The sequence below is a fragment of the Sphaerulina musiva genome (assembly GCF_000320565.1).
Source record: "Sphaerulina musiva SO2202 unplaced genomic scaffold SEPMUscaffold_5, whole genome shotgun sequence".
Lineage (NCBI taxonomy): Eukaryota > Fungi > Ascomycota > Dothideomycetes > Mycosphaerellales > Mycosphaerellaceae > Sphaerulina > Sphaerulina musiva.
The window spans coordinates 1,235,626-1,261,205 of NW_016017387.1; the positions used below are offsets into that span (position 1 = coordinate 1,235,626).

Here is a 25,580-nt window from a genome sequence, read left to right on the forward strand (position 1 = left end):
TGGCGGAGTGATGCGCTGCTTGACATGACCGCGATGCACCGTGATAATCTTCTGACGGGAGACTTCGAAGAGGGGATCGCCGATGAGTAGCAATCACAGTGACCCATCTTTTCGAGACCAACTCGCGATGTGTGCAAGCCGGAGAACTTGTGGCAGACGATATACCAAGGAGGCGCTACCACCAAGTGCCATGCGTTTCCTCATCTCTGCCCTCCCTCCACCCATGCAGAATGGCTATTCATGACCGCATGCCGCGCTTCGTAATCGCCGTCTGCAAGAGTGGAGTATCCGTGTATTCACAAACGCAACACATCTTTCTGTTCAAGTCTTCTCCGGTTCCAAGGACTTCTTGATCCGCTCAGTCATTTCATCCTGTTCCTTCTTCGCCTCCCCCTCCTGAGCCACAATCTCATCAGCCCGTTCATCGTAAAACTCCACATCTCCATCCGCGCCCAGTCTCCCTTTCCTTAACTTCTCTCCATACTTCTTCGCAATGTCCTCCATGGTCATCTTGGTATCCTCGAAAATCTTCAAATTGTCGGAAATCAAATGTTGGGATTTGCATTTGGGACAATTGATCACGCAGGTTCCAAAGTGGTAGGCCTGTTTTGAGACGGTATGCCCACTGCGCTCGAGACACTTTTTGCAAGTGAACCACAGTTGGTAAGCTGGCGAGAGAGCTTTGCGAGCTGCGATGGCATCTTTGTCGGCGGCGCTGGTGTCTTCGCGAGTAGTGAGCGGTCGAGCTTCTCGTCCAATCTCCGCATTTGCTTCTTCTGTCTCGGTCGCTGTCGAGTGCGCGCGTGTTTGCTGTGCTATTCGGCGTGGTGATGGGATGGCGAAGGACCGCACAACATTTGCGCTTTTGGGTGCCTGGTATGGAACATGATATGTGCGAAAGGCATGTTCAAAGGTGCGTTGGAAGGCACGTAGACTTCGTGATGCGTTCATGATTGTGGTTGACGGTTGATGCAGAGAAGACTGGCTCATCTGGGAGTCCTGGAAAGCGGGCTAGCGTTTGATTAAGTAAGCATCACGCTGTTGCATTCTCCCACTCTCTGTTGAACTCTACTTGCTAGTCAAGGTATCGGACATCCTCTCATTGCCGCGGAGTACAGGTAATCAGAAAGTGGTCTTTGCGATATTCATGAGCTTTGTCTAACTACCTAGAGTTCGCTCTGCGTACCTAAGGTAAGTAAAAGCAGCGTCTCTTGTGGTATCCTCGACCGTAGCGTGCTTCGCAAGTAGTCCCAGAATCTCGCCACTCTCCGTTATGGAGTCGCAAAGCCCTCTCAATCGGTCAGAAGTATATTACGCCGATTCTTTGCATTGATGAAAGTGTACTAGACGATTCAAAATCAGTATTCCAACCCTGACTACCATGCCTGAGCTCCACCATGAACAGGCTGAACGTTACTCACCTCAGCATACCGCGGCATCGCATCAGCTAATTTCATAGTGATCTGCAGCAGATTTGGCTCAGTCCACACAGGACGCAAACCACCCTTCTCTAGACTTTCCCACCACTTCAAGAAGCTCGGCAAACCATCGATATGCTCGTTTAGGTGGATCTCAACTTGTAGCTGTCCGATGGGTAAAGCCTGTCCAGCGTATTCGCGCACCAAACTTTGCAGAGCATCGAATTCGAATCTACCACCTCAAGTGATCAGTACATCTACCATTACTTGGAGCCATTTCAGACGAGGAGAGAGACGTACCCTTCAATATCCATCTTCAAGATATCCACGTAATCATGTCCATTCATCTCCATCAAGTCATGAATATTGTAGAATGGCGGGTTCGCGCTCAAATCCGACACGCCACTGATTCCAGCTCGAAGAAAATGTGCTCGTTCTCGCATGTCTCGGGGAAGTTGTTGCACCTGAGGAGAAAACTCATCGACAGAAAAGTCCAGACCAAAGACATCACAGCTTGTTCTCTTCAGGACTTCCTCTTCGAACGAAGACTCGTTCTGTACGCCGAAGGAGTATACAACGCAAGGCGTCTTCTTCGAGGATGTTTCGTATCGAGACATACCACAGGTCCATTTCCCACCATCGCCGAGACGACCGACGCGTTCTATTTCCTGTGAGTGAGGGAGAAGGATATCAGCTTGATCCGTTCATCTCCCAGTCTCCTCGTTTGTTATTGCCTGGTAGGATTGAAAACTTACATGAGGACAATTGTACGTAGCGGGGAAGAAGTCCCAAATCGTAAAAGGACTTGCAACGTAACTTGTTCCCTCTGTCGCAGGAAACAAGCTTTTTTGAGGATCTTTGTAATTGCTATACATCTCATGCCGCTCGTTCACACTCTTCTGCCACATCTTTTCAGAAATTCTGAGACGCTTTTGTATGCTTTTGCCCGGGATCGAAGCTCGGAGCGTGTCAAATAAGCCATCGCTCGCACTGCTAGATTCGAGATTGTTGTGATCATTGCGGTGGCCTTTTGGTCCGCTGCTGGAAACCTGTGAAATTATGATGAAGAGTAGAAGGATGAGTCCTGTCAGGAAAAGAACTTTCGGAACGGTCGCACTTCGATTGGTGCTTGAAGACAGCATAGCGGCAGTGGGGGATGTGGTAGAGCTGGTCACAGATTAAGTGGATGTTGCAGCAAGCGCTCGTGCTATAGTTCTTTCTCGCGTCGCGTAAAGGAATGCTCGGCAAGGGTCGTCGCGTCTTGAGCGTAGGGAATGTCGGGGGGTGCTCTGTGACACCACGAATCTTTTGCTGGTTGCGAAAACGCTTTTCGCGAGTATTATCACATCGACAAACCATGGAGCCATATGCATTATACTTTCTCTGTCTCGCCCTGTTCGTCGCCGGATTGGCCTATCATCAGAAAGGTCAAGATCGAGATGAGGAGGATCTAACGCTGGCTTTGCCCAAGGATGTCTCCAAGCAAGCAGAAGCGCGGAGATTCAAAAGAGAGTACTTCACTGTGTATTTTCTTGTCGTGTCAGCAGACTGGATTCAAGTGAGTAGGCTTCTCGCTGTTGTCCGGAAACTAGCTGCCTGCTGATTTTCTTCTTAGGGCCCATTCATGTACACGCTCTACAAGGACGAGAAAATGCTAAGCGAAGCAATTGTCGCCTCGCTCTTCACAACTGGATTTGTCTCAGCAGGAATTACGGCCTCGTTTGTTGGGTCCCTCGCAGACCGCCATGGCCGCAGACTCGCCTGCCTCGTCTTCTGTGCAGCATACTCATTGTCCTGTCTGTCAGTTGTCAGCGACGTTGTCCCGGTCCTCTTCATAGGCCGAGCGTTAGGTGGCTTAAGCACGACGCTGCTTTACTCAGTCTTTGAGACTTGGATGATAGCCGAGTATCAGTCCAGGAGATTAGGAGAAAGTGACCTGACATTGGGCTACATGTTCAGTCAAAGCGTAACGTATAGTGGAATTGTGGCCATTGTTGCGGGTTTTGTGGGCGAAGCTGTTGTTTCGTGGTCTGGAACCAAGACCGCTCCATTCTTACTGGCGGTTGTATGTCTGACTTGTGCTGCAGGCGCAATCCGCCAAAATTGGGTGAGTCAATAGCCGTCTTGACCGCTTCGTGATACCAGCTGACATGGCTTTTGTAGGCCGAGAATTACGGGCAATTAGTAGAAGAGGAGAAGGCAGCTTCGAGCTCTGCCACTGGAGTTCAGACGATACTGCTCGATAAGAAGATCCTAGCACTGGGACTCGCTACGACGGTATTCGAGGGCTCGATGTATCTTTTCGTCTTCTTCTGGTCGCCTGCTCTGCGTTCAGCACGAAGCGCAGCTGGCATCACTGAGGCGCCACCCTTTGGCTTGATTTTCAGCTGCTTCATGTCCGCTATGATGCTCGGCTCCATGATATTCTCTGGCATCGACCTCAAATCTGTGAAAGACACGGGAAGGCTCTTGCTCGGTATTTTGACACTGGCGGCAAACTGCTTGCTTGTGCCAGTGCTGGCATCATCCGAGATGGCGACCTTCTGGGGCTTTACCATTTTTGAAGTGTGCGTGGGCATGTACTTTCCCGCGATGGGTAGACTGAAGAGCGAGCTGGTAGACGACGCTGTAAGGGCCAGAGTGTATGGCGTGATGCGTCTACCACTCAACTTGTTTGTTGTTGTGGCACTCGGCTTGACACAAGAAGGTACAATATTCAGGTATGATCGTTTGACGATGAGTCCGGGATATGCTGACAAAACGACAGGAGACGCATACCGCAACTTCATCTTTACCGCTACGGGTAGCTTTCTTCTTGGAGCATTTCTTGTGGTTCAGAGATGCCTGATTTGAGCCCGTGCAGCATGAGATGAGTGGGGGGAAGGGGGAAGGGGGGAGTGAAGAGTGCAAGAGTGAAGAAGAGTGAAGAAGAGTGTGAAAGGTCAAAGTGCAAAGTGACGCGAGGCGAACGCGCTCTTTCCCATTAGGGTTAGAGCTACATGTACGCTGGTACGGGGGAGTCGGGGACTACGGTTGACGGGTGAGAGCCTTTGGGCCAGAGACCACAATCCGTATCGATTCGCTGTGCAACTCCCTTCCTATTTGTAGGTAAAAGTATCTCTGTACGCGCGTGAATATCGTGTCGTTTGTCAAGCAGTATGTTATACTACCTACTATAGCTACAGTATGTACCTACCTGATGTAGTACATCACTCTGGACCACCCGTCATCACCTCTCAGCTCAAAGCCCTGATCGGCGCACAGACGCCGTCCTGCCGGCTTCTACTTAGGTCCCTAGTCTGGAATGGAAGCCCGCTTCTGCTTCGAGACATTCCCCATTCTCGCACTTCTGTCTGCTTGCGACACTGATTTCCTTACTCTAGAGCTTCTGTCTTCTTCTCATCTTTTCTGCCTGCTGACACGCCACCCTTCGTAGCCATCCTCCGCTCCTATCTCCGCCAGGCACCGCTGCCCCACCTCCACAGGACCGACCACCTGGACTCCGCCGCAAGTGAAGGACAAAGACATTTGAGAGAGACGCGAAGTGCCCGTCATGGCCTCGCTTGCAGGCAGAGGACGGGCTAAGATACGGGCGCCACGACGAGTAAGTCCTCCCACAAACATTACCCATCTTCTCATCTGAGATCGGCCAAACACTTGCCAGCCCCCACCAAGCTCGTCGATCCTTCTATTCCACATTCTAGACACAACCGCTGACATGGCTGTTCAGACTCTTCATGGTGCCGACGTCGATTTTGAAGCCACCTGGCAGGTGCTGGAGCGAGCGTTCACCGAGATACACGAGAAGAATGCCTCTGCACTGTCATTCGAAGAGCTCTACCGCAATGCCTATAAGCTGGTGTTGAAGAAGAAAGGGACAGACTTATATGACAAGGTTGCGCAGTTTGAGGAGCATTGGTTGGGGGATGGTGTACGGCCGAGGATTGTCAACCTACTCACTGCGCCTCTGCAGCTCACTGACGATCTGGGCCGATCACTGGCTACCACATCAGAACGCAGAGTCGCGGGCGAGCGTTTTCTAGCCTCGCTGAAGCTCGCCTGGGAGGATCATCAGGTTTGTATGGGCATGTTGACTGACGTGCTTATGTACATGGTGAGTACCATTTTCTCTTGAAATTCGTTCTAGAAGACACAGGTGTGACTGATGACAGCAAAAGGACCGTGTGTACTGCACAGACAATCGCCAACCGTCCATTTTCGCCAAATCCATGTCCATCTTCCGCGACCAGATCCTACGAACTCCCATCCGCTCAGGCGCCGATGACCTTCTCCAGTACCTCACGAACCTCATACTTGACCAAATCTCCATGGACAGAGAAGGCGAGAGCATAGATTCCTCTTTAATAAAGTCGAATATTTACATGCTGGAGGGTTTATACGAATCGCAGCAGGAGATTGAGGAAGAGAAGCTATACATTAAGTCGTTCGAGGCCGACTTTCTCGAGAGGAGTGCGCGTTTCTACCGGGAAGAAGGTGAGCGGCTACTCACAGAGGCAGACGCTGGCACGTATTGCAAACATGCAAAGCGGCGCATTGATGAGGAGAGCGATCGCTGCAGATCGACTCTCTCTGAATCGACAGCGCCCAAGATCCAGAAAGTCGTGGAGGACGAGTTAATACGGCATAAGATGAAAGGCTTGATTGAGATGGATTCTGGAGTACGCTACATGATCGACAACGACAAGTACAACGAGCTGCACTTGTTATATGATCTGGAAGCACGTGTGGACCCAAAGAAGCCAGAACTTACCAAGGCCGTGCAAGTCATTGTGGCAGAAATGGGCGCAAAGATCAACGAGGACGCCCACACAGCTACCTCAGCTCCTCCTGCGCCAGCAACGTCCGCCGAGGACGGAGAGGTTGAGAAGACGAAGGGCGGCAGTCCGAAGCAAATCAATCAACAGACCATTGCAGCCCTCAAGTGGGTCGAGGAGATACTGGCGCTCAAGGATCGCTTCGACACAGTGTGGAAGGTCTCGTTCAACAGCGACCAGAGCATCTCGACGGCGCTCACTCGTAGTATGAGTGACAACATCAATGCATTCGCTCGTGCAAGCGAGTACATCTCCCTCTTCATCGATGACAACATGAAAAAGGGCATCAAGGACAAGACCGACGAGGAGGTGGACCGGATATTAGAGAAGGCGATTGTGCTGCTCCGTTATCTTCAGGATAAGGACATATTCGAAAATTACTACAAGAAGCATCTCTGCAAGCGATTACTACTTAAGAAAAGTCACGACCCCGATGTGGAGACTTCCATGATTAGCCGCATGAAGATGGAGCTTGGAAATAGCTTCACCATGAAGCTCGAAGCCATGTTCAAGGATATGCGTATCAGCAAGGACCTGACGGACAATTATCGTAGGAAGGTGGCTGGTCTCGGCGATGGCGATCGCAGTCGCGTTGACCTCACTGTGAACGTGCTGACCTCGATGACCTGGCCACTCGAGGCGTTCAGGAGTTCGTCAGAAGACGACATTGAAAATAAAGCTCAAATCATATATCCTGCCTCGCTGGATCGTGTGCGACGTGGCTTCGAAGCTTTCTACTCGGAAAAGCACTCCGGCCGCAAGCTCACGTGGCAGACGAGCATGGGGGATGTCGATGTTCGAGCACGCTTCCCGCGGTCGAACAAGATCCATGAAGTGAACTGTTCCACATATGCGGCGCTCATTCTTGTTCTCTTCAATGACCTCGCTTCTGGGGATACTCTCAGCCTCGAAGAGATTCAAAGCAAGACCAACATACCGATGAACGCACTCAAGCGCAACCTGCAGTCATTGGCAGTAGCGCCTAAGACGCGGCTGCTCTCGAAAGAGCCGATGGGGCGCGAGATCAACGCTGGCGACAAATTCGGCTTTAACGAGCAATTCAAGCCGACGGCGATCAAGATCAAGGTTGGTGTTGTCTCCGCTGGTAACAAGGTGGAAGGCGACAAGGAGCGCAAGGAGACGGAGAAGAAGAACAACGACAGCCGTGGTTACGTGATTGAAGCTGCGATTGTGCGCATCATGAAGCAGCGCAAAGAGCTGGCCCACGCGCAACTGCTTACCGAGACCTTGACAGTGTGCTCTGCACAGTTCAAGCCCGATGTGAATATGATTAAGAAGCGCATTGAGAGCTTGATTGAACGCGACTATCTGGAGCGTCTCGAGGACGCGCCGGTGGCATCGTACAAGTACATGGCATGAACGAGGAGATGTGCGCCGTTCATTTCTTGCTTGAGTGCTTTCGCATGGCTTTGGCGTTGCTCTTTCTTGGTCACGACATTTTGCATATAGGGCACTGCATAGGACGGAATGGTGGGCGGGCGGGCGGACGGGCGTACTTGATGGAGCGGAGCATACTTGCAAAGGGGAGGTGCATGGCACACAGCACAGCGAGGCGCCTTGGGATTTCTACGATCACGACTGCTGCCGACCAAAAAAAGTTGTAATAAGGTAGCGTCCAAATGACGCTCGCTGGCGAAAGTAGAGAGGCGCTTATACAGCGCCAAGCTAGATACCCCTTCGCGACTTGAATCAACGCTTTGAAGTTGAAGATTGATGATGCACATTTTGTTGTCCGTCGTCGGGTATTGCTGTTCAAGGTACCGCACTGATGCATTGTTGCATGCAAGTACAGATAAGGTACTTACGTGTATGAGAGACGACAAGAGCATGACACGGCTTGTAATGTACCCTCTCGAAACCAGGCTCGACGCCTTCCACTGCAGGTATGATGATGACAGTTGCACGTGTTGTTCTTGGAGAGCCACGGCGCTTTGCCTCAACCAATGGAGGAGGGTATGTATAGGTGGTCTTTAGGAAAGGACGGTGTACATGAAGTTGCTTACCTTACCTAATCTTTGCTGATACAGGTACCTTACCTATACTCCACAACCGAGTAAGATTCAACGACACACCTCACCAAGCATTGAAAAGAAGAACAAGCAACAAGCACCGTTTATTTACCTACCTATGCCCAAGACAAGCTTATCTTGTCTCGGCTTTTTCTTCACGGGTAGAGAAAAAACTGGTACCTTTTTGCTTAGGTACTGTTCTAGTTCATCGGCTATATAGATCTGCAGAAATGGTTTGAAACAGTAGTGCTGGAGGCAATGGAGGAGGGAACCCCCTTTGAAGGACTAGATCTACCGTATGCGACCAACAAAAGGGATGATGCACTTGGATCGCTCCTCTCTGGCTGAGGTAAGGTAAGGTCAGGTATAATGATGACATGGCGATCCCGAGAGATGACATTTGTGCGACGCAAATGAATCATTCGGGATAGCAAGACGCAGGTTGGTATCTGCAGTACGCACGCTGGCAATTATAATAATCAGGTGTATACATATACATGTATGAACATGATTGTATGGTATACCGCGAAGATCGGGTAGGTAGCGAGGTGACGTCTTCCCTTTTCTTCCAGATTTCGTGTCCAGGCATCAGTGATGAGCGGGGCGAAACGAAGAAAAAAGGGCTTCGAGGATCGAGAAGAGAGAGAATGGCGGTAATGAAACCCCGGCGTCGCGGCTGAGCCAACGGGGGGGAGTGAAATTGAGATTTGGTCCAATCAAACCGGTGGATTCATGATTCTTGTCGACTCCACGCTCCACCTACCTCCACATCACGTCCCACCTCCACTTTGTCGCGGCCAGCAGGGAGAGAAAAAAAGATTTCACACGCGCGTCTACCTCCTATATAGGTGGCCTGTCTAGTCGAGTACCTAAGGTACCCTAGTACTACTCTACGGCAATGGTGGACTGCTTGTTGAGGCGCGCATACACACCTATACAATCACGCAGCAAGCAGAGTACCGCACGTACCTATACAGGTCAGCTGTAGTTCGACCAAACCGGCGGCCGTCTGGCTCGGGCAAAGGAAGATCAAGAAGAAGAAGCAGAAGAAGCCAGCAGCGTCCCGAATCGAGTCTCCCTATTCACAGGAACAGGCAATGAATCGACGGAAGTTTCGCTAGCCTACCGGTGGCCATCCTCTTAGGTCTCCAGAAAAGGTGTGCCCCTGCCGCGCATGCGTCTCTCAGTAGCGCTTCTGTTGCTTGCGTGGCCACGACATGAAACGACCAAGATCCACTGCGCAAACGCCTCTGGTGCGGACCTGCAGACCCTTCCCGTGTGTGCATCAGCGCAAAGAAGGAAAAGATCTCCGGCCCGCAGGTCTGCATCCCTGCTGCATGTGGAATAGAGTGAAGCTGCATGACGACCTATGTATACACACACTCTCACACTCTTTTTTCTTTTCTCGTGCTGCATCTGCTCTTCTTTCTGCTTTTTGTCCTCAACTCACATCGACAGTCGCTCCTGCCAGTTCACTTTGACACACACACTCTCTCTCCCTTGTTCTCCGGAACTACCACACTCATTCACCATCCAGGTTCTGCAATAGCGCTCTGGTAGCCGCTCGACGCAGACTTGCACGCAAGAACAGCATTATCGCATTCTCACCACACATCAATTCACTGCTCATTCAAACACCATGTCCTCCTCCGTGAAGCTCTCCATCCTGGCGCTGGCGTCGTCTGCTGTCGCCGCCCGACACGGTCACGTCTATGGCCATCACCGCCTGCACGCTTCTGGAACTGGTGGCGCCGCTGCGACTGGCTCCGCCGGTCTGTACCCATACCCAAACGCCAACGGAACTCGCGTCTGGGGATCGACTGGCATGTCCGTTCCAACCGCATATGGCTCCTCTTCTGCCGTCGATGCTGAGCACAGCACTCTTCACTCGACTGCTTACCACACTGCTTACCACACTGTCACAATGAAGGCCGACAACGCAGCTGCTGTTCCTAGCAGTGCTGCCGCTCCAGCTGGCTACGGCTCTTCGTCCTCACTTGCTGCTGCTCAATCAGGTGACTCGTGCGCAGCCGTCACCGTGACATACACGGAAAAGGTCACCGCAACGATTACCGAAGGTCAGAGTATACCCTCCAGCACCGACTCTTCTCCAGTCGATTCTACTCCTGTTGCCTCTGCGCCTGGCTACTCTGCCCCCGCGTACGGCTCAAGCTCCAGCATCGATGCCTCTCCAGTGGGCTCTACTCCTGCTGCCTCTGCGCCTGGCTATTCTGCCCCAATGTACAACTCAAGCTCCAGTACCGGTGCCTCTCCAGTCGGCTCTACTCCTGTTGCCTCTGCGCCTGGCTACTCTGCCCCCGCGTACGGCTCAAGCTCCAGCACCGATGCCTCTCCAGTGGGCTCTACCCCCGCCGTCTCTGCGCCTGGCTACTCTGCCCCCGCGTACAGCTCAAGCGCCGGCACTGAAGCTTCCCCCGCTGGGTCAAGTGTCTCCGCTCCTGCATACTCTGCGCCAGCAAGCACTTCCTCTTCTTCAACGGCCGCGCCGATTCCATCCTCCAGCAGCGAGGATTCTCCAGTCACTACTGCGGCGGCTAGTTACAGCAGTGCCTCGACATCCGATGCGATTACTGCTACCCCCTACGGTGGTGCCAACAAGCAAGGCGGAGTGCACCTCAGCTTGGCACTCGGCTACCCCAGCGCGTCGTCTACCGCGTCGGCTGCTGCATCCTCCTCGACCTCTTCTGGGTCTTCATCCGGAAAGCGTGGTCTCGCTTACAACGATGCTAGCCTTACCTCCTGCTTTAAAGGCTCTCGGGAAATCACGTGGGCCCAAAACTGGGGATCTTCCAGCAACGGTCTGAGCAGCGATTACACTTTCATCCCAACCCTGTGGGGCACACGCTCCGACTTTGTGGACTCCTGGAACGAGAACGCCAAGGCTGCTATCAGCTCCGGCTCTACTCACCTCTTCTCCTTCAACGAGCCAGATCTCCCTGCACAAGCCAACTTGGGCTACGCAGCTGCCGCCACCGCCTACGCACAGTACATGAACCCGTTCAAGGGTCAAGCCCAGCTCTGTGCTCCCGCTGTCACCAACGGAGGCGGTGACTCCATGGGTCTCTCCTACCTGAAGAACTTCCTTTCAGCCTGCACGGACTGCCAAATTGACTGCCTCAACATTCACTGGTATGACAGTGCTGAGAACGTCGACTACTTCAAGTCACATGTGGAGCAAGCGATCGAACTGGCGAACGGCAAGCCAGTGTACATCTCGGAGTTTGGTTGCACTGGCTCTGACGACCAGATCAACAGCTTCCTCCAGGAAGTCATGCCTTGGATGGACAACAACAGCAACATTGCTGGCTACGCTTACTTCATGGTGGAGAGCGGAAACCTCCTGAGCGGTACTGAGCCATCCACCTATGGCCGCACATACATGAGCTACAACTAAGAGTGTCACGCGCGTAGTAACTATGCGTGTGTACCTCCTAGTCGGATGTGTGTTCTTTCTTTGTGTACAGACTGGGGATATCCAGCAAAAATGCCAGGACGGCCCTTGGTACGGCGTCACGAATGAGTCCCAACAATGTCCCTGTGTAACTTCCACTTGTCTTCTTGTACATGCTTCTTTTCAGGGGAGGATAACGGTTTGGTTGTGATTCAGGTTTGCGTACGCGCTCCATCAGGACGGATACTGGTATCAGCATTGGGCCATGCGTGACGCGTGAGATTGGAGGAAAAAGCGGGATAGGTAGAACAGAAACAGCACATGGTCGATATGAAGCCGCAGCAGTGCTCGTATTGAATGAGAAACATGACCTTTTCGAAGTGCGATGAATTCTTTTCTCAAATCAATAGACATGCGTGCGCTTCCCACATACTTGACGTGAACTTTGCCGTACGCATCCCCATCCCAGCGCGCTTCGAATGATGATGATGACTCTTTCAAGAAAAACAACAATAGCAACAAGCAGCGCATACCTGTATCTATCTAATGTCCGAATTACATACAGGTATCACTCACCCAACTCGCGCACTTTACCAGCAGCGCAGAAAAAGAAATACCAAAAAAAAAAACAAACAAATTTTCCATCCCCACGACGACGACGATTCTCAACAAATAACAGCAACAGCAATACCAGCAACCTTGACCAAAAAAAACTAGAACCGCTTGATTCTCAGCTTAATCCTCCTCCTCCTCCTCCATCACTAACACTATCCGTCAGCAATAACAGATGTGACTAAACTAACCACACTGCAACCTTGCTGCTTCTTCTTCTTCTTCTCAGTTTCTTCTCAGTTTCTTACTTCCCAACCACTCAGGGTAAAGATTTTTTCGCTCACATACACCACACCACACTTGCTCTGCTTCTTCTCTACCTCGTGCTACAAAGTCGACCGATCTCATCATCGCCATTGCCATTGCACGAGTGACGCGAGACGCGAGACGCGAGACGCGATGTCTTCTTCTTCATCTTCTTCTGCTTCTGCTTCTTCTACTGCTCTAGAGAGATGGACTGCTGGTGGTGTTGCTGTACGTTTATCCCCCATTTCCCATTTTTGAGCGAGAGATTAGGAAGTCTGCTAATTTCTTCTTCCTTTTTTTTCGCACAGACATTCATCCGCGATGAAGTGCAAGCTGCTGCTGCTGCTGCTTCTTCTTCTTCTTCTTCTTCTCCCTCGCACAAATCAGATGTCACGAGGGATGTCACCGTGAAGGAGGAGGGGGAGAGGGGGAGGAGGACGACGAGGAGGGAGAGAAAAGGGAGTTTGGAGGGTGGGTATCAGGGTGGTGTTGCGGATGGAGTGGATGTGAAGGATTTTGCTGCGATGAAGTTGGGGGTTGAGGGGATGGTGGTTGAGGATGGGGTGCGGGGGGAGGGAGAGGATGATGGAGAGGATGATGGAGAGGATGATGGAGAGGATGATGGAGAGGATGATGGAGAGGATGATGGAGAGGATGATGGAGAGGGAGAAACCTGCGGGGGAGAGGGCAAGGTGACTGACTACTCGGTAGAAGTAGGAGGAACCCAGCGGAGTTGAGGTTGCTTTCGTGGAAAGTTGATCGTGCGGTAGAGACTTGCGGACCAAGTAGTCATTGTGGTCTGAGAGCCGTTGTGCTGCCTTTTCTGGGACTGGTCGAGATGTAGCAAGTCGCTGGTAGTCACCTCCGAAGGTAAGGTACTGTACGAAAGAGAGATAAGGAGCAGCCAGAAACATCACTCAGACTTCGCGAGATAATGTCAAAAGACAAGGGAAAGACTCACACGACACCCATCGTCAGAAGCAAAGTAGGAGGAGACCTGAACAACAACGCTCCACTTGCGAGGAATCAATTAGCATTCATCCCATATTCTACATCAAACACATCCCCCTGATTAAAAAAATCCACCAGAAGAAAATTCGGCCTTCGATTATACATTCCTCGACATCTCGCCGCATGCTCACCCAGCTCTCCCACATGAAACCCCGCTCCATTAGTCGTATCCGCAAAACTAGCATTTGGATACCTGAAACCCAGAAAATTCGCATAGAGAAAGTGATTGACCAAACTCAGCATATCGGGAACATAATTCCGTTGATACCACGGTCTTGACGCATCACACGTATACTGATCCGGATTCTCATTCACGAAATTCGTCTCAAAGAGATAATTGAACTCCAATAGCAAAAAAGGTACAACATCCTCATCTGCACCATTCGAAAGAAAAGTAATCAATCTCTTATTCGTAGCGACAAGCTCTGCTATACTCGGCCAATCCCCCGTACGCATTTTTCTATCGCGTTTCTCGCGAGGCGCAATGAAAGATATGGTATCGAGTCCCGTGTCGAAATATGCTTGAGCCCAGTGCTGGAGCGGCGGACCTGTATTGACGAATAGCAGCGTTACGATTTCTTGTGGATTCGCTTCGAGAAAGTCTCGGATTGCCAGGAGATGAGATGTTAGAGTGCCGCCATCCATTAGGGCGCAATTGAAGTGGCACAGGCGGATTTCGTTCGAGCCTTGGGGATCTCGATGGCCTTGGGCTTGAATCAGTCTCACTCCTGCGTTGAGCTGTGCGGAGACATTAAAGTATTGGTTTCCGGATAGCGAGTAGCCATTTTCTTTGGTTCGCACAGCAGCTGCATTGTGCGTTCCGATGAATGTCTGTTCCGAGTAGCGCTTGTAGTACAGTTCGGGAACAGGTCTCCTATGTCCTGGTTTCTTGGGCTGAGGGTCGAGTAATCCAGGCGCTGGGAGGACAGGCTGCTGCTGGATGAGCCATGATGTTGCAGATGATATGCAGATGAACGCTGTGATCAACAACAAGAAGAAGCCGTGCATGATGGAAGAATACGCTCCGAATACTCGCTGTCGTCGACGCAAAGCCTCATAATCCCTGCTGCCGCGCCGGTGGCTACATGGGAACTAACGAGATCTGGTAAGGTACAGTTCGGTGCATCACACACCGAGAGCTGCTCTCCAATTCCTCATCATATTCCCTCCCTTCTACGGGTGTCAACATGCTCTCGAATAAGTCGGCCGACAAAACCTTCGACTTGCAATAAAGACTCTTGTTAATGGATCACATTGCGATTGGAACTATACAAAGTAAGGTAGGTAAAGCGCTCAATAGCACATATAATTAGCGCTGGGGAACGAGGTTTTGCGAGGAGCATATAGCTACCTGAGTTACAGAATCATACAACTAAGTATAACTAGTATTCCAGCTCAGAAGGGCTTCATAAATCCTGCTAAGGCAATACGATGGCGTCCTCCGATCTTTACCGAGATGAATCTCTCACTAGATCCTCCTCTATCCCATGTTCTCTCATAAGTTCTTCGATTTGTCTCGCCCTCGAGGCGTGGCTTACCATTCCTTTCCTATACGGCCTCTAGGATCGGCTCTAGGGGAGCTTTTCAATCTGGTCATTGTCGCTCAGTTGGCTGCCTGTTGGCTTGCTAGGCAGAAATTTTGGGCAATGCTAGTTTGCTGAAGCACTCCTCCATGAGGAAGCTATGGAATCTTCTCGAGTACATTCTAGACTGAACGAGCTCTCGATCTTAGACAAACCCATCGATGCCGATCAATTGAGCGGTCCTGTGATGAAGGTCCCGGAACACAAGACCAAGTAGCAATCTACATGGGTGTGCAGTGGTTGATACGTCAGATGTCGTATATGCAATCAGCAATAGACCTACGCCAGCGTCTTTGACCAACCCTTCGAGGGCAACATCAAGTCGTGCTGACATGCTGCAATGGTACATTAGCGTTGCCCTTGTAGCCCTCGTACCAAGGCGGCTTTCCATCCTCATCCAGTTCCGCCCAAACAAACATTCCACAGTCCTTCTTGGAGTGGGCCTGGTAATTCGCAAAGCATTGCCTATTTTTTCGCACACGAATCGTTAGCAAGACCTTTGCCATCTGAGCTTGACTGGAAAAACACAGCGTCCACATACCACATATATCTTCCTCTGGTCACGGCTCTCTTCTGCACACATCTCAGAACCATGGGCACATCACACTTACACTTGGGTGTGTACTTTGGGTGCAGATAGTCTTTGTAGCATCGGTAGGTAACATTTAATCGCTTATTGCCAGCCAGTGGATGGGGATCAATCGACTTCGCTGGGGCTATGGAGTGTTTCCACTCCTCCTGCATCTCGGCATGCATTACGAGCAGACTGTTATGCGGCAAGTGAATGGCAATCTGTCCCTGTTCGTCCGCCTGAATCCTCGAGTCATCTGTAGATGGAGGCACAATCCTTCTTACGCGGAACTCTCTGGCTACGCCTAACGACAGGCTACCGATTACCGCTCGAGGACCCAGATAGGTAAGCTGGTCCGCGTGATACCCTACACTCTCCTTGCTGCCATCATAGCAGTTTACGAAACTCGCGTTCGGCTCCCAGGTTTCCGGTGACTGAAATTTTAGCTTCTTGCCATCTGTCTGGTAGTCTCGCATCCGCCGCTCGACCTCTTCGTTTACGGTTTTCTTCACAATCTGAGAGACCTTGAGCATTTCAGGCGTAGTCTGCTTCAGCGCCCCAGACTCATACACGCTACCATCGTAGAAGAAGTTCGTCTGCTGGTCCTTCACTGCCTCTGGAGTGTCCAAGTAGAATTTGAACGTCGAATGATTCTGGACGGTCCGCCCAAAGAGCTGGAAGGTGCCCCGTTCAAAGCTCGGCGCTTCGTCCAAGAGCTCTCGCAGCAAGGCATCAGCTTGGGCGGCTGGGAGGAAATTGTGGATGATCGAGCATGGTGTATTGGTTTCAATGTCCATCGGGTCGTAGAGATGTAACGTCTTGCCCTTTTGGGGCAGCTGCTGCTTCGAGCAAGAATGTGACGACGTGTTGCCACTGTTTGCGAAGAAGGTCAAGGACGATTGATAGCCAATTGTCTTGCGCTTCACCGGCCGCTCGAGTGCGCCCGAAAGCGCCGCAGCCGCCTTCTCATAACTCCCATTGTATGCTAACAAGTAGTCGAGGTGGACTTCGGGGCTCTTATCAGGATAGAGTGATGCCAGCATGGCCAGCTTGAAATCCGTGTCCTCGTTTGACTCCTCTGCCTCTGTAGAACTGGCCTTTGCTGTCGGCTCTGCAGATGTCTTCAACCGTTTGGCCCTGTGCTCATCCATCTCGTCTTCGTCCTCGTCTTCGTCCTCGTCCTCGTCCTCGTCATTGTCATCGCCGTCGTATGTCTGACGAAGGTCCCCTCTTTTCTGTTACGGGAGCGCGTCAATGGAGTCTGTCTGCTTACCTGAGTCTAGTTCTAGCCAGGCACCAAGGCAAAAAAGCCGTCTCCAAAACTAGCCGCGGCAGCGACATCCTCCACAACAGTAGGACAGCCCGCCTACATACATACATAGTCGGCCGACACTACGAAGAACTCACCACTAGTTGGCTAGAGTCAGCGCTTGACGCAAAACCAAAGACGCGAGAAGAGCAGAAACACGTCGGCGAGCACTTCATTGGGATTCATTTCGACGCCAATCCTTGCCTTTCGGACTCGGGAGCAATAACACGACGGATTCGCACCCGGTATCGTTCTCTGCGCGCGCGCCCGCCGCGTCCAGTCGTTTGGAGACACGTTGCTCTTCCCTGATGCCTCGACTCAATCACCGCAAAGCGAGAACGGGATGTCAACGCTGCAAAGCTAGAAAGGTCAAAGTAGGTCGTGCTTGAAGACAGATAGACAGGCAGACAGGCAGGCAGACAGTCTACTGAGCCTACACTTCCCATACCACCACTGAATGACCGTACGCGTAGCATTCAATGCCAGCAGCGAACTGACGGCGCAGCGCAGTGCGATGAGGGCAAGCCCAAGTGCTTGGCTTGTGCCCGACACAACGTTCCGTGCGAATATGTCGACCCTCAACCGCGCCGCTCGGAGGGCCATCAGGCGCCATCTCATTGCCCAGGATATGGCGCTGTATACCCTCCGAGTGCACGTCAGGTTGCCGCCATACACAATCCAGTGCTGGCGGGCGAGCTGAAGCTGGAACTGCGGCTCATGCGCGAATGGATCGTTGAGATATGCCCCATTCTTGCTGCAGATGTCACTTTCTGGCAGAAGCAAGCGACCGATCTCGGCTTGGAACACCGCATTGTACTGGACGCCATGTTCAGCTTGTCCGCCCTTCATCTCTCTTGGCCACTCCGAGGTCTCGCTATCTTGGATGGCGCGAATCACAACGTCTCATCAAGGCGAGATATGTTGATCGTGGCGCAAAAGTACCTTCAGCGCGCACTGGATGGCCACGGTGTCGCCATGAACGCTCTCAACGCGGACAACGCCAAGGCTGTATACGCAACATCTGTGCTCCTGCTGTACTACTCATTCTTCAATCTCGGTGAGATTGCGTATGAGCCTACGCTTCCAGGCTACGATCACACCTTTTGGACTCGACTTTCGGGGCATACCCATTACCTGTGCGAGCAGTGGGCGGCTATGGACCATGGCGAACAACTTATGGCCGAGTGGGGTGTAACATTTGGCCGGTAAGTGGACCTGATGTGTCGTTCCTGTCCCCCATGTCGTTAGGCATTCACTGCTCCACGGTAGAATGTGCACCCTTCGCATTGCTGATATCCTCCAGGCCTCCGCTGCCAGAAGCAGAGGAGCTATTCAGCCATGAACAAGGCAAGCCTTTCACAGAGCTTCTCACATTCGCAGAAGAATACGAAGCCAACTCCACAGGTAACAGAGCCGTGTACCAACAGAGCGTGGCATACCTGGCCTTTGTGCACAGAAGTATTGTTCAGGAACTAGACGCGCCGTTGATCAATTGCCAACGACTCGTTGCCATGCCTTCTCAGCTCGGCAGGCAATTCACCGAACTCATCGAACAGAGAGCACCAAGGGCATTGCTACTGCTCGCACACATATTTGCTATGACAAAACTGCTATCTGATCAGGTACCATGGTTGCGAGGTATCGCAGAGAGACAGGTTGGTGGCCACTCCACGGCGTAACATTCTGGAGATCACGAATCGCATGCGCGCAACTGGTCTGTAAGCAATGAGTGATAAGGCTAACAAACCGCTTTCAGGTTGCGCCAATCCAGCAACAGATCCCATCAGCATGGCAAGAGATGCTACGATGGCCAATGGAGACGGCATTCAATCCCCCAAACGAGACCACCACTGACGAACAAGGGAACGACCAAGCAATAAGAGAGATGTTGCAGTACAATACTGACGATAAAGGTCAGCCGGTCTCACAGGGTTGATACTTCACGCTCTGTTTAGAAGTGGTCTCGCCATCCTGACCGTTACGAATCGACCACATTCTGTCATGCAGTGGTGAGAATGAAGCTGGTCGTCTCACTGGATATCTTGGCTTTTGGCACTGTACTCGGAGATCAGATTCGATAAAGCCATAGAAAGAGGAGGCATCCGCTCGCCCGAGTCGCCGAGCGTGAATGATTGCCAACGAAAGCTTTCGGTAAGCTGGATGATTGAACTGCCACATTTACACTGCACCAGATAGCTTCATGGGTACCACGCTCAGTGATGGTTCTCTGGACATATCTAAGGTCATCGTCCTTGGAGTACGCGAAAACCAGCGAGTCTACACAAAGCGTATGGATTTTACTAACCCCTAAGTAGGACAACCGCTTAGCAACATCGATCTTGACAGGCTTATTACCACGCAGTAATGCCGATGCGAATCTCGAATTACATCAAGCCGTACATCCGCGGTCCTCGTCCACAGACACAGCCAACCTGACGATCCACAAAACCGACTTTTCCTTCGAATCGATCAAGTCTCTTTTCGATGAGATCCACCCGGATGCAGTCTTCACCACCTCCAGTGCTGGGTCCTTCGAGACTCAGAAAAGCATCATAGATGCTGCCATATCGGCTGGAACACGACGGTTCATCGCATCAGAGTTCGGACAAGACAGCCAGAATACATTGTTGCAACAACGCTTACCACCACTGCAAGGACGAGCAAAAGTCATCGCGTACTTGAAAGAGCTGAGTAAGGACGACGGGATACAGTGGGCGGCAGTAGCCACAGGATTACAGCTCGACCAAGCACTGATCAGCGGCAACATCGGCTTCGACCTGAAATGGCAGAGTGCCACCATTCACGGCACAGGCGGTGAACTCTTCGCCGCCAGCAGCACGAGCTGGAACGGAAAGATTGCCCGCGCCATCTTACAGCATTGGAACCACATCCACAACCAATACATCTACGCTCCAGGACTCATCACCAGTGCCAATGCCTGTCTGGCAGCTTTACAAGATTCCACTCGACAGGAGTGGATGCAAGGAAAAAACGACGTCGAGGATCTAATGCGAGAAGCCGAACAGCGCATGCATCGCGGGTTTCCTGATGCGGGAATGTTTTTGTTGGAAAAGAGCGTGCTGTGCGACGAGAGTCTGGGAGCTGTCGTACCTTTCGAGACGAGCCATGGACGGGCTATGCTGGGTTTACAACAGGGAGAGGATCTTGCAGTCGTGGTCGAGAGGGCGGTACATGATTTTAGGCACCATGGCAAGGGTGATTGCGGCTGTGGGTAGGTAAGATACCTATGGTAGGTACTAGTTGAAGACAGTGACCTATGACAAAAAATGGCACCCTGCTGGTTTCCGCTACTAGGTGTTCGTTCTCTAGCACGAGATGTAGTCTACTCGGTCCATGGTACATCTAACTAGTGATTGGACGGTCAACACTGCAGACAGAATAATCAACGGAGTAATTGCATTCAGTAATGCCAATCCCAGACCAACGCTCAGTATTTTGTGTTCATTAAAAGTATCAGTCCTGGTCTCGATTCATGCTATGTATACACTTGAAAGCAACCTTCCACGATATCGAGCCTTGACGCCGCGCTGTATAATCATGCTGCAATGTCCTCCCGTACGCTTCCCCTGTATTCGGTGGTTCTGTAACTCGCACGGCAAAACCTACTGCACATAGTGTATGACCAATGCCCTCCTCCGTAGCTCGCTACATCGTGCATCAAGGGTCCCTGCCGCCCATGACCTTGGCCGCCTGCACCGCTTGCATCTTATTCTGCCACGCTGCAGCGGGCTGGAATTTCTTGACGGTCCTCGCCTCGTCCAAGCTGTACCCTGGGATTCTGATCCCATACTTGCGTTCCAGCACAATCTGAATGTCGCGAATGTCAAGTGTCATGTTTGATCGCATCTTCGCCAGCTTACACGCTTCACTGAGTACGTCGTCCGTGAAGTCGTCTGCAAGCTCAAGCATGACCTCCTCCACTTCAGGGGTGAGGACGTTCGACGATTCACTGTCCGAAGCAGCTGGTGCAGCGCCGGTGACTTGTCGCACCAGTTCATCTAACTTCCGTTTGCTAAGCACGCGATCGCCTTCACCCTCCAGAGTGAAAGGTGGAGGGCGCTGTATGCCCGGCTGCTGCATCATGCCAGAATTGTTATACGTCGGTCGAGCTGGCGGCCCCGCGACAGGTGTCTGAGTCTGTGGACCAAGCTGCAGAGTCTTCGGAATCGGAAATTTGGTGTTGGCGCTACTCTGCTGGGTGGTCTGGAGATTCGGGTAAGTCGGCGTATTCTGCTGTGAACCACTGTTCGGTTGACCACTAAAGGGTAGGCCATTGGGCATCTGCTGCGCCTGTGGTCCTTGTTGTTGCGGCTGAGTCTGGCGATATGTCGCGGCTGACTCCATCGCTGCTTGATGCGACAACGCTTGCGGCCTTCCGGAATTTTGTGTCGCGCTATTCGGCATCGCATTCTGAGGACCGCCTGACTGCTGAACAGCCGGCCCTTGGTTCGGAATGCTAGTATTGATCTGAGGAGGTCGCTGCTGCTGCAGTTGCGGCGGCATGTTGTTTTGTTGTGGGTGGGGCTGTTGTCCTTGTTGTCCTTGTTGAGCTTGAGATGTACTTTGCTGTGTTTGTGGCTGAGCTACAGGTTGCGATGGTTGCTGCCCTTGCGCGGGCGTTGCTTGCTGGTTTTGTTGGAAGCCGTTTTGGGGTTGTGTAGGAGAAGGCGAGCCATTCGTGGGCTTGGCGTCGGCTGGTTGCTGTGGTGCTGCAGAAGGCGCTGGACCTTCCTGTGTCGCTGGGCGGGCTTGTTGATTAGCGTCTGTCCTACCTTCGCCGCGGGCTTTCATTTGCGTCCAGTTCGCATTTACTGTGGCCACCGCTGCTTTGGCAGCCTCGAAATTCCTCTTCACATGGTCCGGCACAATGGCCTGCTGCTGTTGGTATCTCGCTATACTGGTCTGCACGGTACGAGCCTGGTTAATGATCTGATCGCGTTTCGCCAAAATCGAATGAGCTTGAACGCGCCAGGCCTGATGCTGCTCTTGCGGAATGCCCAGCACGACACTATCAAGCTCCTCTTGCGATCTGGGCATGAGCTGCGGAAGACGTTGTCCCCCAGCTGCGTTACCTGCCTGCGCGCCTATGTTCTGTTAGCACCCGGACGTTTGCGAGCGATCGCATCTCACAATGCTGAGTCTGCTCACCTTGGCTCTGCTGTTGTCGCGCCCGCGCTGCTGCGAGTTGCGCCTGAGTCACCTGGCCAGGCTGTTGTCCTGGCTGCTGCTGATTCATCTGCTGAGGTTGACCGCCTTGCTGTGGTGGTCGATTTTGTCCCTGCTGCCCCATCTGTCCTGCCTGCGCAGCACCTGAGTTGGGCCGATTCCTGTTGGCGTTTGCCAGCTGGTTCATGAGCCGAGCGCTCGCAGTGCGAATCTTTTCGAGCGCCCCATCTCGCGCCTCACTGCCTGCAGGGCTGTTGTTGGCTTGGTTCCACAAATTTGTCAGTCCCTCCTTATACTGTAGCTTGACGGTGGCATCTATGTATGGCAGGCCATCGATCTGCTCCGGTCTGATCATTGGAGGCGCGCCAGAAGTCGGAGGCTGTGCCATCGTGGTGAATGCGACGGGCCACCGCAATCAGAACCAGTGCTGACGTCGTTCGTATCGTGAATCAACTAAGGTGGACGAAGGTCGGACAGGAAGCAGGAGTGAGTTAACCAATCGAGAGCAGACTTGTCGCTCGTAGGTGTGACTTGACTCGACGGATCAAGTTGGCGTGGTGGGGAAAGAAGCGAGTGAGGTGGAGGGTATGAGACGGTCGGTATGTGAGGGTATGGTATGGGAGCGGAATATGGTATGGTAAGGTATGGTGTGGTTCTGGTAAGGGCAGGGACCCCGTGACAGCAACAGCTCAAGCGTAAGGGAAGCGTAGCGCGCGTTGCATGTGACAATAAGGTAGAAGAGCTACCATCTAGTGAGGGCCTGAAGTGAGGTGCTATACCTACCTTACTTGTACAGCATCCGAATAATGCCGCCAAGGAGCGCCCGTTCACAATTTAGGTAAGCTTTGGGCACTACTACGGTAAGGTACTAAACATATCAGGTATCTACCTACCTATACCTTACTTTTCATCTGTACCACAACTACAAGGTACATGTACCCGCGAAGATCCCACCTTCAAGCTACAGCGAGCGCTGCATGTACCTGATGTCTGTAGCTCGTTAATGATTGCAATGTGCGCTGATTTAGAACTACTACTACCTGCCTGCCTGCAAGAGACTTGGAAGTTTGCAGACACCGTAGACCTCGTGTTGAGCAAGACGGATAGCCTCAGTTCAAAGGTTGCTGTCGAGCATTCCTGCTTATTGCCACATGTGATCCGCGACCAAGTTGGTAAGTCTGGAAGTCGGGTAAGGTGGAATAGCTCTCAGTGCTTCCATAGGGAGTCTCAGGGAGCTGTGTTGGCCGGACATTCAGAACATGTAACCAGGTTCACGGCCAAATGCATTCACTTTGGCAATGCAAGCGCATGCGCTAAGGTCAAAGGATACCATCATAGTCCACAAATGTTCTATCTGGAAAAAGTTGAGCAAACCCACGCGGCCACTTTTTGCTTTCATAAAACGCACCCTTGTATCTTGATTATACTGGGCCTAGCGCACACGCTCCTGGATTATAGATGGATTCCGGGAAGTCGGTTACATGTCACTGGCAATTGGTTGGGCCACGAAGCGAGGAAGGACTTGATGCGAACAAGTTCTCAGTTCAGTTGGCAGCATGTGAGCGAGGTACTACATCCAAACTGCAACACTCCACGACTTGAAATAGCTGCTCAAGCACTCAGTCTGATCAAACGCTGTCGGAGCTCTTTTCTGGCGCCTTCTCCTCAAACAGCACCAGTCAAGCTGTACCTTATCACATAAGCATGCCACTTTCCGTGCAAGATATCATCAGCGCCCAGCCAATCGATGCTAAACTCGTCGAAAGAATAGCCCATCGTAACAAGGAATACAAGGTGGCCATCGTGGTGCCCAATCCTCTCTGGTCTCAACGCTTCCTCGAAGCGAAATCTCGCATCGAGTCTGCCCTCGGCTCGACCGCTTCTGCCGTCCACCATGTAGGCTCCACTAGTGTCCCCGGGCTTCCAGCAAAAGACATTATCGACATCGATCTCGTGGTCAGAGACATCCACGACGAGACCTCTTATGTTCCAGCTCTCGAAAAGTCAAATTTCAGATTTCTCCTCCGCGAACCTGCATGGCATCAACATCGCTTCTTCGTCGATGAAGGAGACAGACCAGGAGGATTCCTGGTCAATCTTCATGTTTTTGGGCCCGATTGTGCTGAAGTCGAGAGACATAAGATTTTTCGCGATTGGTTGAGACAGCATCCGGAGGACTCGGAGCTGTATGCGAGGGTGAAACGGGAGAGTGCGGAGGCGTGTGGGGTGGCCGGGGAAACTATGCAGGAGTATACAGATCGGAAAGATAGTACGATTGAGGAGATTAGGAATCGGGCCTTTAGGGATTTGGGCTATCTCAAATGATGGGGAAGCTATCGAGTCTGTGCAAACTCTCATACTTACTTGACGCTCCGCCTGGGACTCAGAACGCTCGGTTTGGTGGCGTAGAAGCAGGACTCTATGCAGGAAACCACCTCCCACATTAACATCGGTTCGACAACGCTTCTCAGCTCGTACATCTCATATGGAACATACGCTGAGAAGCTTCAGGTCCAGGGACGCCAAGGCCGTTCAAAGTGAATTCTGAGCAGCCGCATTCGCATGATGCACATCGAATGTCTTAGGGCTCCGTGCCTGTTGCTGACAAGGGGTATAAAATCCTTTTCTTGACTCAGTGCTCCAAAGCGTGAGCGTTGCAGTCCAGTCGTTTAGCATAAGTCGGCATATCATCGTTAGCATGGGTACTTTCACCGGATATCTGGGAGTATCAAGTGCCAGTATAGGTATACCAGATCTCGTTCGCAGCCCCGCTTGGTTCGGTGATACAGGGGCTGAATATGATTGGTATATCAAATTCAGTGATGGCACTGCCAACTGGGGACTTGTGACTTCCCATGTCTTGCGGCATATGGGAAGAGACGCTTCGGTCTGATATCCTGGAGGCTGGAGCCATGTGAGCGGGCTAAATCACCAACAAGCACCTCACATGTTGGATATGGGAGCTTATATAGTTATAGTTCTTTTGCGTGAATCGTGACGGCAGATCGCAAAATTTTCCCTTGAGAACTGCCGCATCATATAGAAAGAAATTTGCCATTTGTCACATACCTTTCCGCTACGTGCATGTCCCTTTTCGCAGACCCATCCCGCCTACTACTACCATCGAGAGCGGTGTTCAGTTGCCCATCCGTTGCTCGGGAGCCTGGGCCAGGGAGAATACAGGCACAATACCCTATACATGTAGCTTTCGCACCTCACAGGGCCGCAGGAGGGCGTATCATTTCCAACAAGCCTATTTATGGAGTGAGTATGATGTGGAATTGGATATCAGAACACCGGAGGATCCGTGCCAAGGCAGAGCTGCCCAGCTGCCAAGGATATTGGTCTCAATTAGCAGCCCCACCT

The 25,580-nt window shown here is 51.9% G+C and overlaps 11 protein-coding genes across 11 annotated transcripts; 6 read left to right on the plus strand and 5 right to left on the minus strand.

Annotated features, from left to right (window-relative positions):
• Positions 1-369: 369 nt before the first annotated feature.
• On the minus strand, positions 370-741 carry SEPMUDRAFT_19858 (zf-DNL-domain-containing protein; the record flags this gene model as incomplete). Its single annotated transcript, XM_016908320.1, has 1 exon — positions 370-741. A coding segment is annotated over one exon (372 nt), but the record flags the coding sequence as incomplete, so codon positions are not given.
• A 551-nt stretch (positions 742-1,292) lies between these two features.
• Positions 1,293-2,035, minus strand: SEPMUDRAFT_141638 (uncharacterized protein; the record flags this gene model as incomplete). The annotated part of the gene is made up of 3 exons (XM_016902973.1): positions 1,293-1,343; positions 1,422-1,650; positions 1,719-2,035. The coding sequence occupies 3 exons, from the start codon at positions 2,033-2,035 to the stop codon at positions 1,293-1,295; spliced, it is 597 nt and encodes a 198-aa protein (XP_016760868.1).
• An 884-nt stretch (positions 2,036-2,919) lies between these two features.
• SEPMUDRAFT_13600 (DUF791-domain-containing protein) lies at positions 2,920-4,109 on the plus strand (the record flags this gene model as incomplete). The annotated part of the gene is made up of 3 exons (XM_016902748.1): positions 2,920-2,976; positions 3,034-3,525; positions 3,582-4,109. Coding segments are annotated over 3 exons (1,077 nt in total), but the record flags the coding sequence as incomplete, so codon positions are not given.
• A 668-nt stretch (positions 4,110-4,777) lies between these two features.
• SEPMUDRAFT_149321 (SCF ubiquitin ligase subunit CulC) lies at positions 4,778-7,802 on the plus strand. Its single transcript, XM_016905488.1, has 3 exons — positions 4,778-5,022; positions 5,149-5,532; positions 5,597-7,802. The coding sequence occupies exons 1-3, from the start codon at positions 4,972-4,974 to the stop codon at positions 7,631-7,633; spliced, it is 2,472 nt and encodes an 823-aa protein (XP_016760870.1). The 5' UTR covers positions 4,778-4,971; the 3' UTR covers positions 7,634-7,802.
• A 1,807-nt stretch (positions 7,803-9,609) lies between these two features.
• On the plus strand, positions 9,610-12,081 carry SEPMUDRAFT_149322 (glycoside hydrolase family 128 protein). The gene has a single exon (XM_016905489.1). It carries the CDS (start codon positions 9,923-9,925, stop codon positions 11,696-11,698), a length of 1,776 nt encoding a protein of 591 aa, XP_016760871.1. The 5' UTR covers positions 9,610-9,922; the 3' UTR covers positions 11,699-12,081.
• A 1,498-nt stretch (positions 12,082-13,579) lies between these two features.
• Positions 13,580-14,725, minus strand: SEPMUDRAFT_163813 (PLC-like phosphodiesterase; the record flags this gene model as incomplete). Its single annotated transcript, XM_016908083.1, has 2 exons — positions 13,580-14,481; positions 14,698-14,725. The coding sequence occupies 2 exons, from the start codon at positions 14,723-14,725 to the stop codon at positions 13,580-13,582; spliced, it is 930 nt and encodes a 309-aa protein (XP_016760872.1).
• A 739-nt stretch (positions 14,726-15,464) lies between these two features.
• On the minus strand, positions 15,465-16,869 carry SEPMUDRAFT_141620 (GRF zinc finger domain-containing protein; the record flags this gene model as incomplete). Its single annotated transcript, XM_016902972.1, has 2 exons — positions 15,465-15,612; positions 15,689-16,869. 2 exons carry the CDS (start codon positions 16,867-16,869, stop codon positions 15,465-15,467), a joined length of 1,329 nt encoding a protein of 442 aa, XP_016760873.1.
• A 463-nt stretch (positions 16,870-17,332) lies between these two features.
• On the plus strand, positions 17,333-20,435 carry SEPMUDRAFT_86031 (uncharacterized protein; the record flags this gene model as incomplete). The annotated part of the gene is made up of 5 exons (XM_016910400.1): positions 17,333-17,401; positions 17,538-18,232; positions 18,331-18,682; positions 18,784-19,284; positions 19,343-20,435. 4 exons carry the CDS (start codon positions 17,336-17,338, stop codon positions 18,961-18,963), a joined length of 1,293 nt encoding a protein of 430 aa, XP_016760874.1. The 3' UTR covers positions 18,964-19,284; positions 19,343-20,435.
• Positions 17,337-20,435, plus strand: SEPMUDRAFT_125853 (isoflavone reductase family protein). Its single transcript, XM_016902016.1, has 6 exons — positions 17,337-17,401; positions 17,538-18,232; positions 18,331-18,370; positions 18,436-18,682; positions 18,784-19,284; positions 19,343-20,435. The coding sequence occupies exons 5-6, from the start codon at positions 19,228-19,230 to the stop codon at positions 20,261-20,263; spliced, it is 978 nt and encodes a 325-aa protein (XP_016760875.1). The 5' UTR covers positions 17,337-17,401; positions 17,538-18,232; positions 18,331-18,370; positions 18,436-18,682; positions 18,784-19,227; the 3' UTR covers positions 20,264-20,435.
• Positions 20,436-20,462: 27 nt separating this feature from the next.
• SEPMUDRAFT_149324 (TFIID_20kDa-domain-containing protein) lies at positions 20,463-22,921 on the minus strand. The gene is made up of 2 exons (XM_016905490.1): positions 22,197-22,921; positions 20,463-22,132 (listed from the first exon to the last, which is right to left on the minus strand). Exons 1-2 carry the CDS (start codon positions 22,600-22,602, stop codon positions 20,706-20,708), a joined length of 1,833 nt encoding a protein of 610 aa, XP_016760876.1. The 5' UTR covers positions 22,603-22,921; the 3' UTR covers positions 20,463-20,705.
• Positions 22,922-23,918: 997 nt separating this feature from the next.
• Positions 23,919-24,539, plus strand: SEPMUDRAFT_44637 (UPF0157-domain-containing protein; the record flags this gene model as incomplete). Its single annotated transcript, XM_016908939.1, has 1 exon — positions 23,919-24,539. The coding sequence occupies one exon, from the start codon at positions 23,919-23,921 to the stop codon at positions 24,537-24,539; it is 621 nt and encodes a 206-aa protein (XP_016760877.1).
• Positions 24,540-25,580: the final 1,041 nt, after the last annotated feature.